Source organism: Cebidichthys violaceus, unplaced genomic scaffold, assembly GCF_023349555.1.
Source record: "Cebidichthys violaceus isolate CVI_PGR_0920_01 unplaced genomic scaffold, fCebVio1.0.p SCAF_23, whole genome shotgun sequence".
In the NCBI taxonomy this organism is placed as follows: domain Eukaryota; kingdom Metazoa; phylum Chordata; class Actinopteri; order Perciformes; family Stichaeidae; genus Cebidichthys; species Cebidichthys violaceus.
In genome coordinates, this window is record NW_027176406.1 from 8,492,465 (window position 1) to 8,510,748 (window position 18,284).

General features: G+C 40.4%; 1 protein-coding gene, 1 long non-coding RNA gene and 1 other non-coding gene across 3 annotated transcripts; 1 reads left to right on the plus strand and 2 right to left on the minus strand.

Moving 5' to 3' along the window:
- Positions 1–548: 548 nt before the first annotated feature.
- Positions 549–630, plus strand: trnal-uag (transfer RNA leucine (anticodon UAG)). Its single transcript has one exon. It is a non-coding gene; the product is annotated as a tRNA-Leu (tRNA).
- A 421-nt stretch (positions 631–1,051) lies between these two features.
- On the minus strand, positions 1,052–11,801 carry sdr42e2 (short chain dehydrogenase/reductase family 42E, member 2). Its single transcript, XM_068718720.1, has 11 exons — positions 10,971–11,801; positions 9,604–9,699; positions 8,753–8,810; positions 8,328–8,446; positions 7,551–7,626; positions 6,606–6,688; positions 4,896–5,033; positions 4,594–4,659; positions 3,886–3,949; positions 3,690–3,763; positions 1,052–1,583 (listed from the first exon to the last, which is right to left on the minus strand). The coding sequence occupies exons 1-11, from the start codon at positions 11,397–11,399 to the stop codon at positions 1,332–1,334; spliced, it is 1,455 nt and encodes a 484-aa protein (XP_068574821.1). The 5' UTR covers positions 11,400–11,801; the 3' UTR covers positions 1,052–1,331.
- A 1,649-nt stretch (positions 11,802–13,450) lies between these two features.
- LOC137878557 (uncharacterized) lies at positions 13,451–18,073 on the minus strand. The gene is made up of 3 exons (XR_011103624.1): positions 17,995–18,073; positions 15,625–15,723; positions 13,451–15,378 (listed from the first exon to the last, which is right to left on the minus strand). It is a non-coding gene; the product is annotated as an uncharacterized lncRNA (long non-coding RNA).
- Positions 18,074–18,284: the final 211 nt, after the last annotated feature.

An 18,284-nucleotide genomic window follows, 5' to 3' on the forward strand; every position in this document is an offset into this window, starting at 1 on the left:
TCAGTGAGGTACTGATGTTTTTCCTTTACCTTGAACTTGATGAGATTCCTCTCTTTACAGCATTCTTCCTCTGTGGGCCTCATGGGGGTCACAGCACCTGATTCATCCTCCTCTATCTATTGCCTCCTCTTCTGCTCTTCAATTTGTAAGCTCTTCATCCGCATACTACAGTCATGCACATTGTCAACACTAAGTTATGCTGTCTGTACTAGTCTACAACCATAGTCTGGATATAAGAGGACTCTGCCCGGTTGGCACTCGTGTTTCCACCGCTGACTTCCGGCAACACGTCACCACGTGAGACTTCACACTGATGTTGTCAGACACTGACACTTAAATAACAAGCAAAAGAGTAATGTCACAAATATAGTGTGTCCAGCATTAGACTGTGGGGTGTGGTGGAATACTTTACAGTATTTGAATAACTCCAATAACTTGGAATGAGCAAATTGGCCTACATATTAGTCATCATACATATTTTTTTTCCTTTTGGCCTAATATAGAAAACATGTATCAAAACATAATATGTCATGTTGTCGGTGCACAGTGGTAGCGTGGCCGAGTGGTCTAAGGCGCTGGATTTAGGCTCCAGTCATTTCGATGACGTGGGTTCGAATCCCACCGCTGCCATGTCTGATTCATTTTTCTTGGTAGATAACCAATGGATGCACAAAACTGAGTCAACAGACACGCAAAAAAACGCAAATACCCCACGTCGCCTGTTGCTGCTACAGATTATTACTAGTCTATGATATATAATATATAATACACACAACCGGGAAAATCTTTGACGGTGCAATGGCGCACTCTTGTGGCAGTCTACAAGCTAAAAAACTGCTTAGTTTTCCAACGTGACATGCTGGATCTGGAACTTAAAATTATACTTTTCACTGAAGTAGAGGGAAGAGGAAATGTATTGAAGGCATTTATTGTTACTGCTTTATTTCTAAAAGTGTACAAAATGCTAATTCAATATTAACTCTAAAGATGTGTAAATCAAAACAAATATTTATCATAGAACCTGGAAACATGCTTACAATCAATGACATTTTAATATGTGTTATACAGTCATATTAACTTCAAATGGTAACCTAGAGAAATCAATAACATTCACACAACTGTAATACTTTTCAGCAGCCTGGTAGTTTCATCATTTAGAAATCAGACACATATACCAACATCAAAAAGATGGGAGAAATTATTACATAACCTGACGTTCTGAAGACTTATATTTAGGGAATTTTTATTTCATAAATAAGTCACATGTGGCGAGAATACATCATCAAACATTTAATTGCCTGTCCATCCAGTACTTTTACAGTGATCATTGTTTAGTTTGAAGAGACCATGCAGGACAGCATCAGTAGCAACAGGCTGAGGCCCAGCAGGGAGACCATGACGAGGAGGTGTCGGGGCAGCTGGGAGGTCCAGGAGACGCTGAAAAGAGCCGATCTGGAGCGAGGCTGTCTGAACTTCAGGTATTGCTCCACAGAGTCCACAAGGCTGTAGGGCTTCGGACAGTAACCCAGCTCTAGACGGGCCTTGTCGATCTTGAAGGTGTGGCTCACAGCTATGCTCCTCACCTGCAGAGGAAGACGTTTATGTCAAATGTACAAATGTGTCATCAGGAGAAAAATCTCTCAAGACTCCAAACGACCAGACAAAAAGATCAAGTTAAAGGTCGTACTGTCAGGCTAATGGTTCACATTAACCTCAATTTGGCAATCTTGGTTTCACATTCTGATAGCCTGTGACTGATGGATGCCTCCGGTTACTGCATCTTCTTACCACTTGGGGATAAGGTGTCTGCATGTGAAGTGACATAAGAGTTCAAGCAGACGTCAGTGAGACAAGAACTGTTCCTAAAAACTGTTTCCCAATTTTTCAATCCTCCCACAGAGGTCTTTTTTCGCACATGACGTACAACTGCTTCAATCAGCAAATGCATTTTACAAAAGATCTCCTCTGTATGACTCAGGCATCACCTTAGTCAATTCAGGACAAAGTGTGTAGCATGTTGCTGATGTGCTAGTGATGCAAGGTGGTACTCACATTCAAGCTTCTTCATTCAACATAAATCTTTAAAAACAGGTAACACTTAGATAGTTTGACTTTGGAAAGGGGCTGAATCATTTCCTAAATAGGCTAGGGGCTGTAGTATTTAGCAAACATAACTTAAACAGGTTAAATAGTGCATTTGCTGGGGACTACTTTCAGCTGCGTATTAAGACGCCGATGTGTGATCAATTCAAAATAAACTATAGTGGTCATGTTCATCCTTACGAGTTAACATGTCTCCCAGTGCAACAGTGTGGCTCATTGATATGTTTTTAGTATTCTTTGGACAACAATGAAGCCTTATGACACAGGGGAATACGATATATCGGACTTTGGCTACACAGACAATACTTGTTAGTAGAATCATTGTTGGTTTTGGTCTTTTCATTGGATTTTTTGATAATAAGTCAAATATAAAATATCACCAGACTTATCCATTAAGCTTAATGACCAGTTGAGTCGTGAACCTTGATGCAGCTCTCTGCAGTGTTTCATTTGTAGGTGAGTTGACATTTGAAACGGCATCTTCCTCCGTGTGATTGCAGACTTGAAATTTATGGGAGAGGAAAAAACACCTTTGGCACATAACCTGAGAGTTGGCCGGATCACTTGAGCCCAGCCGAGAGGCCGCCTGACGCCGCGCACCATAGCAACAGCCACTGTGCTGAGGTCACTTCCTTCAGACGTTATCGTGAACTTCCTGTTGTGACCCTCAGCAGTTTATGTTTTATTCACAGGACAATCATCGATCCCCGGGCCAGCAGCTGTCTGACAGAATGAGCTCCAGCTGCAGGCCCACAGGCTCAGTGTCTCATCACACATTCATGAGGACCTTACAGGCCGTGACGGAGGCTCCTCAAGATGCACTGTAAAGGTCTCCCCTGGCAGGATTACTGCAAGCATCCCTCATCCTGATACTTTGTAATTCTTGTGTTTGTAACAGCAGTACAAACCAGCAGATAGTGCTAAAATACTTCTAGTGACTATGAGTACATTGGGACTTTGTTATTTGCCAATTTTTTGAATTCGTTAAAGCCTCTCTTTGGTTTTTCATAATTTATGCAGAAGAGATAGCATCAGACGAGGGAGGGGGAGAGCAAGGGTAGGAAAATACTCGCCCTAATGAAGTCTGTCGTCACTGTTGTGGGAGAGACCTAAACAAGACTCTACTCATGAGAGAGCAGGTAACCCATCTCCAACAGGGCGCAACCTCCGGGTCTGAAAGGTGAAGCCAATGTGGAAGTGCCTTAAACCTGCATTCTATCTAATGGCCAGCAGGGGTCGACTCCTCTGGATGCAAAAAGTCAGACTGTATAGAAGTCTATGAGAAAATGATCCGACTTCTCACTTGATTTGTTACCTCAGTAAACATAGTAAACATGAGTTTATGGTCTCATTCGCTAGTTTCAAATCCTCTCCAATACAGCATGACGTTCATTTAGCTATCATGTGTTCACCCATAGCTCCACAGTGTTGTAACTTTCACCACTCTAACCATGTCATCCTGATCCAAAATGCACCTCACTTAGTTAATTCAGATCAGACAGCTAAAAGAACTTATTGAAAAAGTTGAGTGAAGTCTGAGAGAACAAAATAAAAGTTTTAAAAGAGACAGAAAGAAGTATAACTACCTCACTTCTGGTAAAGAGCAGGGGCACTCCTATCACAGGTCTCAGAACTACATGCAAATATTCCATCAGGATGGCTGGAAATAGAAGAAAATAAACAACAGACAGTTAGTGTAGCAACATGCCAAATAATTTGCCAAATTAAATATAAGGGATATTTAAAAGGTGTTCTAATTTTAGAGAAAGGGAGATGAGCTACCTGCTGAATAGACGAGTGAAACAGGCAGGTTTATCAACGGTCTGCTGTAGCCAAGCTTTTCGAACTGCAATGGTAACATGAAACACTTGTTTTGAGTTTTGACAAAATGCATTTCAATGTAAACTGCAAATATCCATAAAAGTTTAAAGGATTATGCAGGAGCTATTCTAATTTTGTGTCAGCAATTCCCATGAAAAGGCCAAAACTAACAACTTTCTAGTTTTCCTACTCAGTATATATCACTCAGCCTCAAGCCCATTCATTCCTATTTGTGGATGTGAATCTTTAAAAATGCATCACAAATAAAATATTTTGAAAAGGTAATTAGGTAATTTCCTAAAACAGCAAGGCACTATAGTTTTTAGCAAACATTACTTAAACAGGAGTTAATAGTGCATTTGCTCGGGACTATTTTCAGCTGCAAATTAATACATATTTGGAGCCTGTGAGTGTTTAAAGCAGCAGGACGGTGTGGAACGTGTTCATTATCGTAAAGGAACATGTCAGAAAGTTGTGGCTCATTTATGAGTTTTTAATAGTTTTTAGACAACAATGGAGCTTTACAGCACACATATACATCTATCAAGCTTTGGCTTCACAGACAATACTTGTTAGTGGGATAAATTAATTGTTGGGTTTGGTATTTTCATGAGATGTGTTGACACAAACAAAAACATAGAATATCGCCCACCTTATCATTTAACTCACCAAAGGTGTCAACCACTCAAACAGATTGACAGAAACTCCATCGTTAATGAAATAGGCCTGTCCACTCTGCAAAAGAACCAAAAACAATGGGATAACTGTACATTATCGTTATTTAAACTGCATTCATTCATCCATTAACAGCTTATCCTTTAAAGTTTGCAGGGTCGTGAGGAGCTGGAGCTGAAACCAGCAGTCAGGCTGCATCCTGAGGGACTAATTAACTTAAAGTACAACCAAAACTCAAGTTATCCGTCTGTCTGTCTGTCTGTCCGTCCGTCTATTGTCAGTTTGTCCTGACTCACAGCGACACAGCTCCTCTGCAGTGCGAGAGCCTCGGCTGCCAGCGTGTGGGCCTGCACCAGGTTATCTACATGCACCCAGTTCATCCTGGCCTGGGGGTCCCCAAACCTGAAACTGAACAACCGGCGCTCCACATTCACCTGAGTGTGAGAGAGAGATAGAAAGAGAGAGAAAGTTGAAAGACATTGTTTGGTGGCTAGTGTTACATCATTCCCTTTTACTCATTTGTGTTTTCTGGCCACGTGTGTTTATCTTTTGTTAAAGTGTTTTTTTAAATCCTCTGACATGCAAGAGTGAGAAATGAGGAGCATGACCAAGAGACAGTGCAGTTCAAAGCAATCAGTCATTAACTTGGTGCGTTCAAGGCAGAGTTTGGCAACAGGCAAGGACCAAGCAGAACATTTTGGGGAAAGAGGGCTGCTATAATAGAGTGCTTCAGGGATGACATACTTTTGTAGGCCAACACAGAAGTTGGCATCTCAATGATTCTCTTGACAAAAAGCCAAAATCATTTTTCCATTTACAATCCAACTGTTCCATAATATATATTTGAATGATGATGACTTCATTTTTACAGGCGCTTGTGTCATTCTTCAAATATTTTGGACTCCTAGCAGATTAATACTTTAAAAATTGACATAAAGCTGAGTGTGTGCAGAAAAAGGATCCTATGCATGTGGGTTATAAGGACAGTTTAAAATGACCAAAACCAAAATCAACCTGGCTCCACACTCTTTGAAATAAGGGTTCCAAACAGGTTCTTCCTGAAGGGCAGAGGTTCTAACCAGAACCCTCTTTGAAGAAAGGGTTTTTCATGGGTTCTTTGTAAGATTAAATATTCCACCCTTTTCCTCCAAAGAACCCTTTTTGGAAGAAAGAGTTCTTAATGGATTGTTGACAGCATGGGTGTTAAAAGGGAATCCACACCCTCTCAAGAAACTGTGATCGTGAACCATGATTGTTATGGATTGCTCTGCACCAAATCAGCCCCGGCCCTAGATGAAAATTGGTTCTCAATAGACCCCCCCTGGGTGGGTTCTAGATGAAACCCTTGGAATATAATAAGGTTGCTAGTAGAACCTCCTTGGTGGGTTCTTGTTAGCGCTCTTAAAAGGAGAAGAGGTTCTGGATAGGATCTCCAGAGAGAGTTCAGGGCGGAAGCTTTCTCAGAAGGTTATAGGTACAACCCCTTATACTGGGATCTAGGTAGAACCTCCTGAAATGGTTCCACCAGGAATCTTTAAAAAAGATTCTACCAAAGGGTTCTCCTATGAGGACAAGCCGAAGAACCCTATTCTACTACTCTAGTTATCACCTTTATTTCTAAGAGTGCAGATTTAAAACTGATTTCATACTAATAAACTTAAACTTGTAGATAGCATAACTTATTGTATGCTAATGATTTAGAATTATAATTGACTAGTGGATAAGGTTGAAGGCAACCAACAATATACAAGGAATAAAAATAACTGTCTTGGCTACTCGGCCGAGAGTAAACCCAGAATATAAACACCATTCTGGCCTTCAGAGGACTGTACTGCTGCCTCTGTAACTGGACGCCTGGAGAGCTCCATCAATAATGTATACTCTTCAGGCAGGAACACATTCTGCCAGGGAGGCTTCACGTACTGCAAGACGTATATTTTTTCCAGTGCTAACACAAAAAGAAATGAATCTTTAACATATGTTTTATAAATGCGTTGGTCTCTCACCATCACTCTGTGGAGGTGTCTCCTCTCCTCTGGTCCGTAGATGCCACAGGGCCGCAGGAGGCAGGTCCGAAGCAGACCTCCACCTTCACATGAGAGGATTCAAACCTTCATATGCATGAATGTGTGTTTTGAAGACAAATTAGGAGCATACGGTACGTTGCCAGTGGTCATTATCAGAGCACTAGTATTTCAGAAAAGCAGGGATCCTCACTGATATTGTTGTTTCTCCTTTTCCCATGTGTATGATATAAGTGTATGTATTAGTGTATATATAAGCTCTTTCACGTGTTACTTATACTACTAATTCATCACTGATTTGCAGTGGTGGGAGAAGTACTCAGATATTTTACTTAGGTGAAAATGTTAGAGGGGAAACAACAAGCGCCTCGCCACAGATACCCAGTTGGTAATTCTGCAACTCAGTCACCACTGTGCTACCTCATTTTGGAATGGATGACTTCACTTATTATTACTTTAAGTAAAGTACTTAAGCAAATGTATTTTGTACTTTCCAAGAATGCTGAGGTGTCTTTAAGTGGAGGCAGTGGAAAAGAAATATACACCACATCCTCCTGTAGCAGATACTTAAACTTTGACCTGCAGTATGTAATGACACAGCTCGTAGCGCTAAGCTTAATTGAATTTATAAGGTGATGGTCACTGATGGGTGTCGGGTTACACTGAAGGAGGAAATGTGACGCTTCACAACTGTCAATGTAAAGAATGTAGAGGAACTCGAAAGCCATCAAAATGTATTGTAAAACAGTCACGTGACTGCTGCACTACAAACTGGAACTCTCCCGTCCAGCTCTAAATTCAAACTGGTGTTTCTCTTTCCCGTAAACATTTTTACACAAAAACCAAAAGTTAAGGTTTCAATCTCCTCTATCTCTCTTTGATGTAATTATGTGATTAAGCTGTCGCCACTGATTGATCGTTTCACACCTTTCAGGGAGCATCCGTTGGCAGAGAGGACCATCTGCTCTGCAATCGCTTTAGTTCTGGAGTAGTGGTCGATGTGCTGACACAGACAGAAAAATATTGAAAATATATTAGTGTTGGCAAAGGTGTGGGACTGTCTTTTGTTGGGTTCTTCGTTCTAAGTTTTAGTGATACACCAGTGGATCGGACATTTATAAGAATTTATGGTAAACATTTCAGTTGATATGGACGAAGTACTCAGATAAGTACCATAGTGTAAAAATACTCTCTTACAAGCAAAAGTTCTGCATAAGCGAAAGCATAAATATGTAATCAAAGTTCCAAAAGCAAAAATGCTCATTATGCAGAGGGGCTCAATTCAGAATAATGCACATTATATTATTAGATTACACATAGTGATGCATTCATGTGTACATCCCTTAATGGTGCAGCTGGAAAAGGTGGGGCTGATTGATTATTAGGTACATTACAGTAAAAACGTCATCATTTATTAGCTGATTATGTTTTGTATCAATACTCTCAATTTGTAGTAATTAAAGTCATCAACTAAATGTAGTGGAGTAAAAAGTACAATATTTGTATCTGACAAAAGTAAAATATATAAATATTAACGTATAAAGTACAACATAAATGCATTAAGTAGCATAAAATGGAAACACTCAAGTAATGCGCAGGTCCCTGAAAATTGCACTTATAGTAAATGTACTTAGTTACATTCCACCTGTGCAATAGTTAGTTTGATCAATTTATTAGTTTGTTTTTTATCTTCTTTTTACTCACTACGTCGGGGGGCACAAATGGCACTGAAGCCTCATCTCCCTCCTCAATTGGTTTCCCAGCAAACACCACATTGATTGTACTGGTGTACACCAGCCTGGGGATGCTCCGCTCCTTACACACTGAAAGAGACACACACATCAAACACACATCATGACATCAAAGACTACAGGGTTTCATGGGTGTTTGCAGATTCATAATAAACTCTGTTTTTGGTCTTAGAATATCAAATTAAGCTTGGCAATAGCAGACATGAATGGCATCAAAACATTTCAAATAGCTCTGCTCCAATATTTACTTAATTCTTTAAGTAAATATGAGTTTTGAATATGATTATATCTTTAATTACATTCAGAACTCATCAAATGTATTCATCACAGTGTATGTGGGACTATGATTAATAAGATCATTGATACATGAATCATTACCGTTTATGACGTTATTTGTCCCTCCAACATTGACTGACTCCACCTGCTCTTTCCTCAGCTGGCAGACAGAGAGAATAATAACAATAATAATAATAAAAATAAAGAAAACACATCCTTTATTTTCACCTTCTGCGTTGTTCTTTTCAGTGACGTAAAGCTGCTGATGTACACCTCAGTTTGGGTTCTTAAAAGATATCAGAAATCTCAATCACTATTGTTTTGTCATCATGGTAGAACCTCTGTCAGCACACACTTATTCTTACATCATGACTACTTGCTCTCTCATGCACTCTCTCAAGTGATGTCACTTGACATCTTGTCAGTGTCAGTTGGGGATGAAGACTTCAAGCTTGAAGATGTAATAAATCTGGGGTTGAGGAGTAAGGAAGAAGTTAGAACTCTGTAGCGTCTCATCTCAGCTTGAGGCTCGATGAAGCTACAGTAGCCACTACTAACATAACACATACAGAGCTACGGCTGAATTGTCTGTGTACAAGTTGCATTGAGGGTAACGAGTTTGCCAGGTTTTGACAAGAAAGAAGAATGCATGGAATAAAATGTTTTTTATGTTATAGGAACACAATGGCTCTTTACTAAATATATCATTGTTAAATTCAGCAGAGCGAATTGTAAAACAAGGCTGTTACTCATCAATGTGTCTCTCAGAGTGAAAGTTTCAATTTCTAAGAGAAAGTTTGAATGAATACAAATTGAATTCATTAAAGACAATAAAGTACACTTGCTCTCCATCACTCTATGAACATCCTCACTGTACAGTCTCTGTTTCTCCGACTTCTGTTTGAATGATTATGTGGCGAAAAGATGCATAAGAAGATATGAAGAGAAGTCACCTGTTCTGGTCCGGACATGCCGTAAGACGCTGTGTGGAATATACAGTCAACCCCTTCACACACCTTATAGAGGGAAGAATAGTCCCGGATGTCACTCTGTAAGAAAGCAAATAATCAATGCCAACTCTGTAGACGCTTATCTTAATTAGTTCTACTTCTTTTCAACCCTTTTACACACTATTAGCACGAGCACATTTACTGTGTAAATGGACTGGATTTTGATAAATGGACATCATATAAAAAGTACTTCACAATTCTAGCCTCTCATTCACACACACACCAATGGTAGCAGGCTATCATGCGACATGCTGGCCAATTTAGTGTTCGGTGTCCTGCCTGAGGACATTTCAACACGTGGAGGCCAACCCCAAGATCAGTGGACAACCGGCTCTACCTCCTGAGCCCCATGTGTATTCTCAACATCAGCAGTTGGGAGCTTTGCAGTTTCAGAGTCAGACTATGTGTGAGTCAATATCTATCCCATGAAAGGCCAGTTGTAATTAAGGTAAGTGTGAGGCCTGCAGGTGAAACCTGAATCATGTCTCCGTCCTCTCTTAACCAGTCAGCAGCTGGCGCTCTAAAGTGGATCACTCCCGTGTCTGTTTCCAGCCAGACTAACCGCGAGACACACTGACACTGGCTGAAGAAAAAAATACTGGAGTCGATTTACAAGTAGGAGCAGTGTGGGTTGTAAGAAAAACAGATTGTGCATGTTTTATGTAACGTATACCCAAACCAAAGCTAGAAGTATACTAAACTATCTAATTATATATCCATTATTTACTGCAAGATGTCAGACAGACTTTGAATGAATTTATATTGGTTTTATTTATTTGCAGAGTTTATTGCATTAAATGTGTATGTTAAGATAAAAAAAGATGTAGTTTTGAGTTTGCTCATTGATAATTCATTTACATTTAGATTCTGTTCCTTTTCATAAAGTAATGTGAAGGTGAAAGTAATTGATATTCCTGCCATATTGTGCGTCATTCTGGTTAATAGTTTGCAAGAAGAGGATTTTTTAAAGCAAGACTTTACAAGTCTTTACAAATCTTATTATTGACTGCTCTTTGTCACAGTATGCGCAGGGCTTAGAAAGAGTAGTGAAGGGACATTGTTTTTGGGCAAAATGCCACAGAAATAGAAACCTAAAAACACAGCTGTATGACTGAAGAATCATTGCCAGTTGTCAGTGTTGTGTCCTGTACAATCACACTGTCTTAGTATTATCATTGACTGGAACTAAATTGCTGAAGGGCAAAGTTAGGAGTAAAATGCAGGGAAAATTGGAAAAATAGAGAAATATTAAATCGGTATAATAGCAGGATTTTAAACAAATAAACAGGTGTTTCTTCACTGTCCCATACCTGATAGAAGATGGCTCCATCAGGGGTATCACAGGGGAGCTTGTTCATGTCTAGAAGAACCACTGACATCCCCTGACTGGCCAGTTCTCTCCCCAGCCTGAACCCAAAGTATCCCCCTCCTCCTGTCACCACCACCTTCCCTGTGGAGATGCCTCGGGCCGGTGCTGCCTCCTCTCCCAGTCTGGACGCCGCACACTCCGGGTTGCTGCAGCCGGGCGCCATGGCTCCGCTCACCCTGTGGCGGGCGGCCACTGTCGGGCTGGAGGCAATGGCCGGGACTGGGTGGTTGACCCACGGTTGGTGGGAGAGGTTGCGTATGTGGGGTCCACTAGCCTGCAGGCGACAAAGGGGGACACTGTGGCAGGGAAGCGGCTTCACCTGGCAGAGGGATCCTCCACGCTCACTCATGTTGGGACCGCACAGCTCCATCAGTCTCCTGATGGGTGGAGGAGGAAAAGTATTTATTATTCATCGTTTTAGTATCATAAAAGTTTGACCTGTACGGCCTCTGGCCCCATTCAGGAATTTGATCCCCCCCAGGAGAAATCTGTATAACTTGCTTAATCCTTGCAACATTAGTGAGTGTGGAATATCATGTTTTTATATCTTTTTTATCAGCATGACAACTGCACTTACATGCGCCGCCTATTCAAATGCCTACCAACAGATTTATGTCTGCCGCCGCACTGGACCTGTAAGAGTAACACTCACACTGTCTGACAGTACCATACTGTATATCCTGCATCAGCATGTTCCAGCTTCTTACAGAAGACAATGATTAGATAATGTTTACACTAAGGAAAAATGTCTACTGTATCATTTTACACATATTGCCCCAAAGTTTAGCAAGACATATTCAATATATTTGGAAACTTTAGGATCTCCACTAGAATCAAAAATGTAGTTCTGTGGATTTAAACAATGACTGCATGACATGACTTTGTGAATGTTTGATAATGACCTGATGGATACTTTGTTTATAACTTAAGCTCATATGCCACAACACACTCACTATGAAATAAACACATGTACAATACTCAACAGTGAGTCAAAAGTGTAGTCTGTCTTATAGTACTCTATTGTACTATAAGACAGTAGTCTATTCATCCTGGAACTTCTGAACTTCACCTTCATGTCATAACAAGCAAAACTTCTACTGTATTTATTTTTTCTCCAAAATGACTCAGCTAATGTAACATTTAGAATACAAAGTGATGAATAAACGATACGTTGATCAGATTGCCATCACGTGTACACTTTAAACTTTCCAAATACTCAACTACTCACATTAATTCACATACCTTAATAGTCCTTTCGACCTCTCATATCCATACCTGTGGCGGTTGACTCATGAAACAAACAGTCTATACCTTCCCTTTCCTCTCGTGGTGCCTCCTGATGCGTCACATCTCTCACCTCTCAATCACCTGCACCTTTACCTCAGGACTCTCCTACCGTAATGTCTGGATGCAGCGCGCAGCCCCGCTGCAGTGAGGATCACGTTTCCAGGAGCATCAGGTGGACCAGAAGCCACCTCTCCTTCCCTGTTTGTTTGAAGGACAAGCTTACGTGAATTTAAAGCCCTGCTTCTTGGCAATACTAAATAGTAGCCAACTTTACTAACAGTTAGATTGTAAATTCAGTGTAATAAATTAAGGCCACATAAACAACTGAAAATATTCTGATATGAAACTATATGAATGAATAATCTATTTGCAATTCCAAATAGTCTACAACCACGGACAGATGAGACAACAGGCCTTTGGACACAGATCCCCTGCCACTCCTTTGTGGGAGTAACACAGCCAGACTTGTAGTCGCTTTACATTACTTTGTTGTTGCTTTGGGGATATTATGCATCTCTTTGTGGCTGTTTGCCTCTCCACCCTTAAATGCTTACCGTCACTTCATACGGAGGTTCTGATACTAAAAAGCTAACTTCCTTCCCCCTCTGGCCCGGCCCCTATAGACCGTTTATAATCAGTGACTTGTTAAAAAGTGATGCTGTTAATTCTTATCCAAATAGCCAATATAGACCAGAAAGTCAGAGTGAAAAAAGATACTGAGGATTTTTAAATTAAAGGCTTAATTAGGCTACAGTGTAAGGCTAAACACCTAAGGTGGGCCAAGAGGAAATACCATAGTTTGTCTTCTTGAGCACAAGTCAAGCTACTTATTCAAACCATATCCAAATACAATCATTTAATGACTCCACTATCCTCGGAACACCATGGCATCTAATGAGAATTTCTGTTATTGAGAAAAATCTGTTGTGGAAGAAAACACAAGGTCATTAAAGGAAGCTCTCTTTAACTAATTTATCACCAACATGACAACGGGCCAAGTAAACAGCAGCGGTCACTTCCTGAGCACAGTGTGTTTGTTGAGCACAGAAATAGACGCTTCATGTTTTATTTAGCAGACAGACTACCAAACCTGAGCTGACAGTTTAAAGCACTGAATGAAATTAAAGAGGGGGAAAAAAATCTTTAGCAGCTGCCAAATGACTGGAGCTCTTGAGTATCGAAGCAATTTCGAGATAAACTGCAATACATTTTCTTTTTGATTGTTTTGTTTTTTTTAAACGGGAAGTACATGATGTGTTGATTTAATTCCGATCCCAGATTGCATTTACCCTCATTTGGGTTAAATGGCAGCTCTAGCACTGCTGTTGTGCGTCACTAGAGATTGTTCTGTTTTTGTATTCATCCTCCCCATAAATATACCTGCAGAGAACAGGCATCACATTTAGTTTCAATTTTAACAGTGCTAACTGTGCAAACCACGGCAACAATGTTTACCTGAGGGTGAACCGGAGTGCGGTTGCTACACTTCAGCTTTAACCGCCATATAAGCACCATGCAGAGCTCACATGCACTAAAAGGCATGTACAGCCGGCCCGGCCATGAAAACAAAGCACAGAGAAGCTCATATTACAACACACATAGAGGGAGAGTCACTCCCATTCTCTGCCCAGGTAGACATTACTCCACTACAGCTTGACATAACAAATATTTGTGTAATGTGACGTACATTAAAGAAATTAGATACAGATTCCTGGTAAGGGTGAGCGATGCTGTGTCATCAGAAAACTTGACGTAACAGTGATTTATGCTCTATGCTGGAGCCAGAAAAACGCTTTTCAAATTTTTGTTTCACTGTGGTTCGATTGGGGGTCAGCTTCAATACAAGGGGTCCCGAGATAAATCTCAGGGTTTGTGAAATGAACAACAGAAGAGGGGAGCAGTAGACTAGAAAATAAAATTGCTCTGCCATTCATTTCTCAGACTTTGCTCCATTTTTTTGTCTTTATTTTTGAGAATGAATGGATAATCTTACATTGTTTGACCAATAACTATATTAAGATAAACCAGTTTTAGCTAATATGCTGTGCTTGTGATTTCAAGTGTGTGGTTGGTTCTGGCTTCACTATAAAACTATAAAAACCCACTGCCTTCTTTCTTCTGCTGCTCATTTGTTATTTCAGCACTCTGTGTGATAAAAGGATTGAGTTACTCTCTCATTAAATGCTGCAAAGAACACCCATGAATCACAGTCTGCAGGGAGCCATCACCTAGTCTGACCCAACCCGTCTAACCTGCTGCAGCGTGGAGGGGATGGAGTGCTTTGGTAGCGCGGCAGACCTCTCTTGTCTACAACCTTGCCAAGCCCTCCCCCCGATGTGAACGTCACTCGGAGGACTGGAAATAGGATGGATCACTGTGATTAGCCGCAAGCTTCCAGTGTGGTGTGGAGGGCGCCCTTAGCTACTGCAATGATCAAAGGAGAGATGTGGAATACAGAGAATTGTGACAGATACAATGTTCGGTAGGGCGTCCTCTAATTAATATTTAAAATATCAAATGCCAATAAGCTATCATAAAAGCATAAAAACTTGAATTCAAGTTTCAGTTTTTAGTGAAACTGGATATAATTATTCCCTCTACTCAGTGCTCCAGTGAAAGCATTGCCTACCACCTTGTGCCAGCCTGGTGACTATCACAGAATATTCTGAAAAATAATATTATTAATTGTTTGCGTCTTGACATCACAACGTCAGCTAGACATTGTACATCTGGGAGAAAATAATAGCCATACTACTGCAGAAAAAAAGCACAAATTAGAGTCTTATTTTTCAGTCCTGGTTCAGTACACTCTCGATCAAGAGAAACAAGAATACTCCCACAGATATGACCAATGAGCAGCAGGGGGCACCAAACAACAGCATTTGAAACACTGCAGATTAGTTAGAGGTCAAATATGGTTATAGGCTCTCTTATTACAGGTGAGCTGATCTAGAATCAGTGCACCATGATGAGTTCAAATGTTATGCTTGATCAGTTGCTCCTGGTCTTCTTCAGTCCTCTGGTAGAATAGGCGGTTTTTCATGCTCAGATTCCAGATGTTTCTAAACCAAAAGGAGAGAACAGAGGTTCATGCTCCCATGGGCTTCTACGTTCTTTCATAAATCAAAGAAACAAAGGCTGACAATGACTTAATGAATTAAAATAAAAACTCCACTTTCATGAGAATGTACAAAAGAAATAACAAAGACAGAATGACATACTCCAAAATCCAGTGGAACCTTCAATGGGGATTCATGGCAGATGAGTAAAACCCAAAAAATAGATCACTTTGAATGCAGCAAACTCACATCCACACTGGATGACAGGGCCTCAGTCCCAGATGGGTGGAAGGTTTTTTGAGGTAAAGGAGCAATCCTTATTCACACAGCGTCATGCTGAAACCCAGCCTGTCAAAAAACAGAGAAAAGATACTAAAGAGATAGACAAACTCAAAATGTGCTCTTGAGGGAACTAACAAGAAATGTAGAAAAATGTGACAAAATACCTTTACACATCACAAATAAATGGCCTAACGCTCAGTGTCACGGGCAATGACAAATTATACATAATTATGTTAACTTGTTAAGTGCCTTTAAACGAGTCCAGTTACAAATGGAGCAATTATCCAACATCTTTGCTTTTAATACCCTCAGTGAACATTATTGCAAAATTCTTTTGATGTTGGCAGGTATGTTTTTTTGTTGAAATGAGTAATTGAAGAGGATTAGTCATCTCATTTCATGCTCATTTCAAGAAGCGGGAGCTCTGAGGTCACACTCCTGAAAAAAAGGCAGCCTGACAAGCGAATGCACTGAGAGGATTTTTAAGCTAAATCAATTAGTTTGACTTTATGTATAACATCCCCGAAACACTTGTGTGATAAATTGGGACACAGAGAGAAAGAAAGCTGCACAGTGAGAGGAGGATGAGAGGCAAGGCAGTGGATAAATGTGAACTTCACCGTGAGGTTAGAGTCAGCAGGTCGCCAAAAGCATTACGATTCAGACAGAATTAGCAATCAGCTCCAGACTCTGAGAACCATTATGTCTCTACTAAATTTCATGACAATCCATCCACTAATATATTTCAGTCTGAACCGAAATGATGGACTGACTGACAGACCGACATTGCCATCCGTAGAGTCACGCCGCTATCGTGGCTGAAAACAGCATTAAAAAAAAGCAGCATTACTCATTTGTCTCATTACACAGACAAACACACACATACTCAAGCACAGCACTAAAGTAGATAAGAGATAAGTGTGGCTGAAGAGGGGCTTTGAGTAGCAGTAAAAATGTCAGTAGTGGCTATTATTTTACCAGAAGAGGAAGTCATTGAGGGCTAGCAGGATGTATTGATACAGGATCACTGATTTGCTGATAAAGGTTAATTAAATCCTTAAAAAAAAAAAAAAAGAGCATTGGTGTTCTGCTCTCTTACCTGACCCGCGAAATGTAATGAATATAAAAGGAGCATATGGGCCGTCTACACTGCAAAAATGAGACAGGAGAAAAGAGAAGACAGAAAAGGAAGTGTTCCTCAGTGACCTACAGTCAACCTTAAACACAGGAAAGTAAATTACCATCAGCCACCAGCCAGAGTCTCTCGAATCCACCACCTCCAGTTTTGTAATGGAGGCTTTCTGTTAAAAACTTCAAACTAAAGCTGAAATAACCCTGATGACATCACTGTGACAATCGTCAGGTTTTTTGATTCAAACTTGAGAAGAAATGTCTCCAGGTGATGAGTGAACTGAACAACTGGTGGACTGCCCCTTTAAGATTACTCAGTCAAAATCATTAAGTATCTTTTCAGCTGTTGTTATTGCTATGAAAGTCATGCACAGCTAAATAAATGACATCACATTTCTAGAATACGCGTTTAAAACGTCCTATCAAAACCAAGTAGAGCCTACTGAATAATACACAATAAATACAGTATATTTGCTACAGTTCTCACTGTGCCTCCATATCAGGTGATTCTTCTCTATCAATTATATTATTCATTTGTCAGTTTGCCTTTATTAGTCCCCAGCTTTAGACTTGCAAAAATTAGTGGCACGTTTGTCTTTGCTAAAACTAGCTTTTGATGTATGACAAAAACTGGTAAAATTATGTCAGTACAGCTGTTGAATTTTTAAAACCGAGCCTCTGATTTGGCCAATGAATGAAGCTTGCTTTCTTCCAGGCTCAGTCTGAGAGATAAAAGAGAAAGCTATTGAGAAAGTGACAGAAAAGCCCATAATTCCTTAGAGGACGAAACTGGAAGCTTGGGACGAAGATGATGGCGGTACTGCCCCTTCAAGGACAGATAAAAAAAAAACGAGGGGGGTGTAAAACTCCTGCTGGTGTACCACAGAGGGTTTTGTCCGACCGAAAGGAGTCAAACAAAACAGTAGCTTAGTAAGTGAGAATATGATGGATATTTTGTGAGACAGCAACAAGGATCTCTTTATTTGTAAATTCCTTAGAGTTCAGCTTCTTTCTGGCAGTCAGAGGGATCTTTGGTCAGAATACTTTGCTCTCTTAATCAACCTGAATCAATATTTTATAAAAACCCAAGAGAAGGCTGAACAGCAGCACAGACAATATTGTAGCAGAATCTGACAAACAGATTTTACTCTCAGCCCGCTGTTGTTAAGGTCAGAGGCTTACAAGCAATCAATATTTGGCAGTTACCTTTCAATCCATCGCTCCAGAGCCCGAGCAGCCCGAGCAGCTGTCCTGATGCACCTGATGACTCGAAGCAAAGGACAGGAGAGGAGAGAGGGCGAAACGCCTGCATTCATCTGCAGCTGAAAAACAAGATATGGAATAATTATAAAGTGAAAAGAATGCATGTGCACATGTTTTATAATTGCAGAGAAAGCCAAGGAGAGGACAAAAAGATTACAGTCACCTCTTTTATTATCACAACTACTGCAGCGTCCCCCATTCGTCCCTGACAGAGGCCGTTAGTCTGGCTCAGC

What these genes read in the sequence shown, in the direction of transcription:
- sdr42e2 (XM_068718720.1), bottom strand. Translation starts at nt 11,399, where the DNA reads ATGGAGCTGTGCGGTCCCAACATGAGTGAGCGTGGAGGATCCCTCTGC. An exon ending in ATGGAGCCATCTTCTATCAG is followed by an intron (nt 9,700 to 10,970) that starts GTATGGGACAGT and finishes GCTTTCTTACAG; the next exon opens with AGTGACATCCGGGACTATTC. An exon ending in CAACGGATGCTCCCTGAAAG is followed by an intron (nt 6,689 to 7,550) that starts GTGTGAAACGAT and finishes TCTCATGTGAAG; the next exon opens with GTGGAGGTCTGCTTCGGACC.